At 43.5% G+C, this 1,165-nt stretch overlaps 1 protein-coding gene across 1 annotated transcript; it reads left to right on the top strand.

Moving 5' to 3' along the window:
- The first annotated feature begins 544 nt into the window (after window positions 1–544).
- Window positions 545–988, top strand: LOC129782017 (uncharacterized). The gene has a single exon (XM_055789504.1). It carries the CDS (start codon window positions 545–547, stop codon window positions 986–988), a length of 444 nt encoding a protein of 147 aa, XP_055645479.1.
- The last annotated feature ends 177 nt before the right edge of the window (window positions 989–1,165 follow it).

The following is a 1,165-nucleotide window of genomic DNA, read 5'->3' on the forward strand; positions in this document are numbered from 1 at the left end:
TCGTAACATTCAATGCTAATTAGACAGCTTTGGAGAATCCAAAAAATCATCTTGGACTATCCAAGCGGATTCAAAGGTTTATCACTTATTTTGTATTCAATAATCTCAACAAGGGAGAGAAATTTTCGAAGGTTAAAAATGGAGATCGACTCTATTCTCAGTAACTTCGCTTCGACTAGGACTCAACAGAAAGTGAATTGACTAGAAAATGAACTGACGAACGTTGAGAGCGAGGATAACTGATAAACTATTCTAGCCTATACTTATTTTAATTGACGACAGACAGCTCCAACGTCGTCTGAAATCCAACCCTAAGAGGTTCTGGCAACACGTGAATAGTCAAAGGAAGGAAACAGGGCTCCCCTCAACCATGACTAACGGTGTAGTGAACGCTGCAGCCATTCCAGATATTGCAGAATTATTTCGTAAACAGTTCAGCAGCGTTTCCAGTAACGAATGAACAAACAGCCAGGACGTAGCAGCTGCATCTCGCAACGTTCCTTTCTCATTCTTCTCAAGTGGACCGTTTGCTATTACGAGAGAAATGGTTATCTCAGCCGGGAGTCAACTGAAAAGTTCGAGGGGTTCCGGTCCTGATGGTATTCCGTCCTTGGTCCTGAAACGCTGCTTGATTGCTCTAGCAACACCTCTAGCCAATACTTTCAATCTCTCCCTGAGGTCGGGTGACTTCCCATCCTGCTGGAAGGAATCTTACGTTTTTCCGATTCACAAAAAGGGTTGCAAAAGGACTGTATCGAACTATCGTGGAATAGTCGCTTTAAGTGCTACGTCGAAGCTTCTCGAGCCAATTATTCTCGAAGAATTGGTTCAAAACTTCGCTCACTGCATTTCGATGGACCAGCATGGTTTCATGTCCAAGTGCTCAACAACTACCAATTTAGTACAGTTCACTTCCTACATCATCCGTGAAATTGTGCAAGAGCATCATGTAGATGCTATATACAGACCTCTCTGCAGCATTCGATAAAATGAATCACTACATTGCTTTGGCTAAGTATGATAGGTTAGGTGTTCAGAACGACCTGCTTGCTTGGCTTTCTTCTTATTTGACTGGTCGAAGCATGTCTGTCAAAATTGCGGACTATGTTGCTCCTTCCTTCCCCGTGACATCTGGCGTACCTCAAGGCAGCCATCTAGGGCCATC

The sequence above is a fragment of the Toxorhynchites rutilus genome, unplaced genomic scaffold (assembly GCF_029784135.1).
Source record: "Toxorhynchites rutilus septentrionalis strain SRP unplaced genomic scaffold, ASM2978413v1 HiC_scaffold_342, whole genome shotgun sequence".
NCBI lineage: Eukaryota > Metazoa > Arthropoda > Insecta > Diptera > Culicidae > Toxorhynchites > Toxorhynchites rutilus.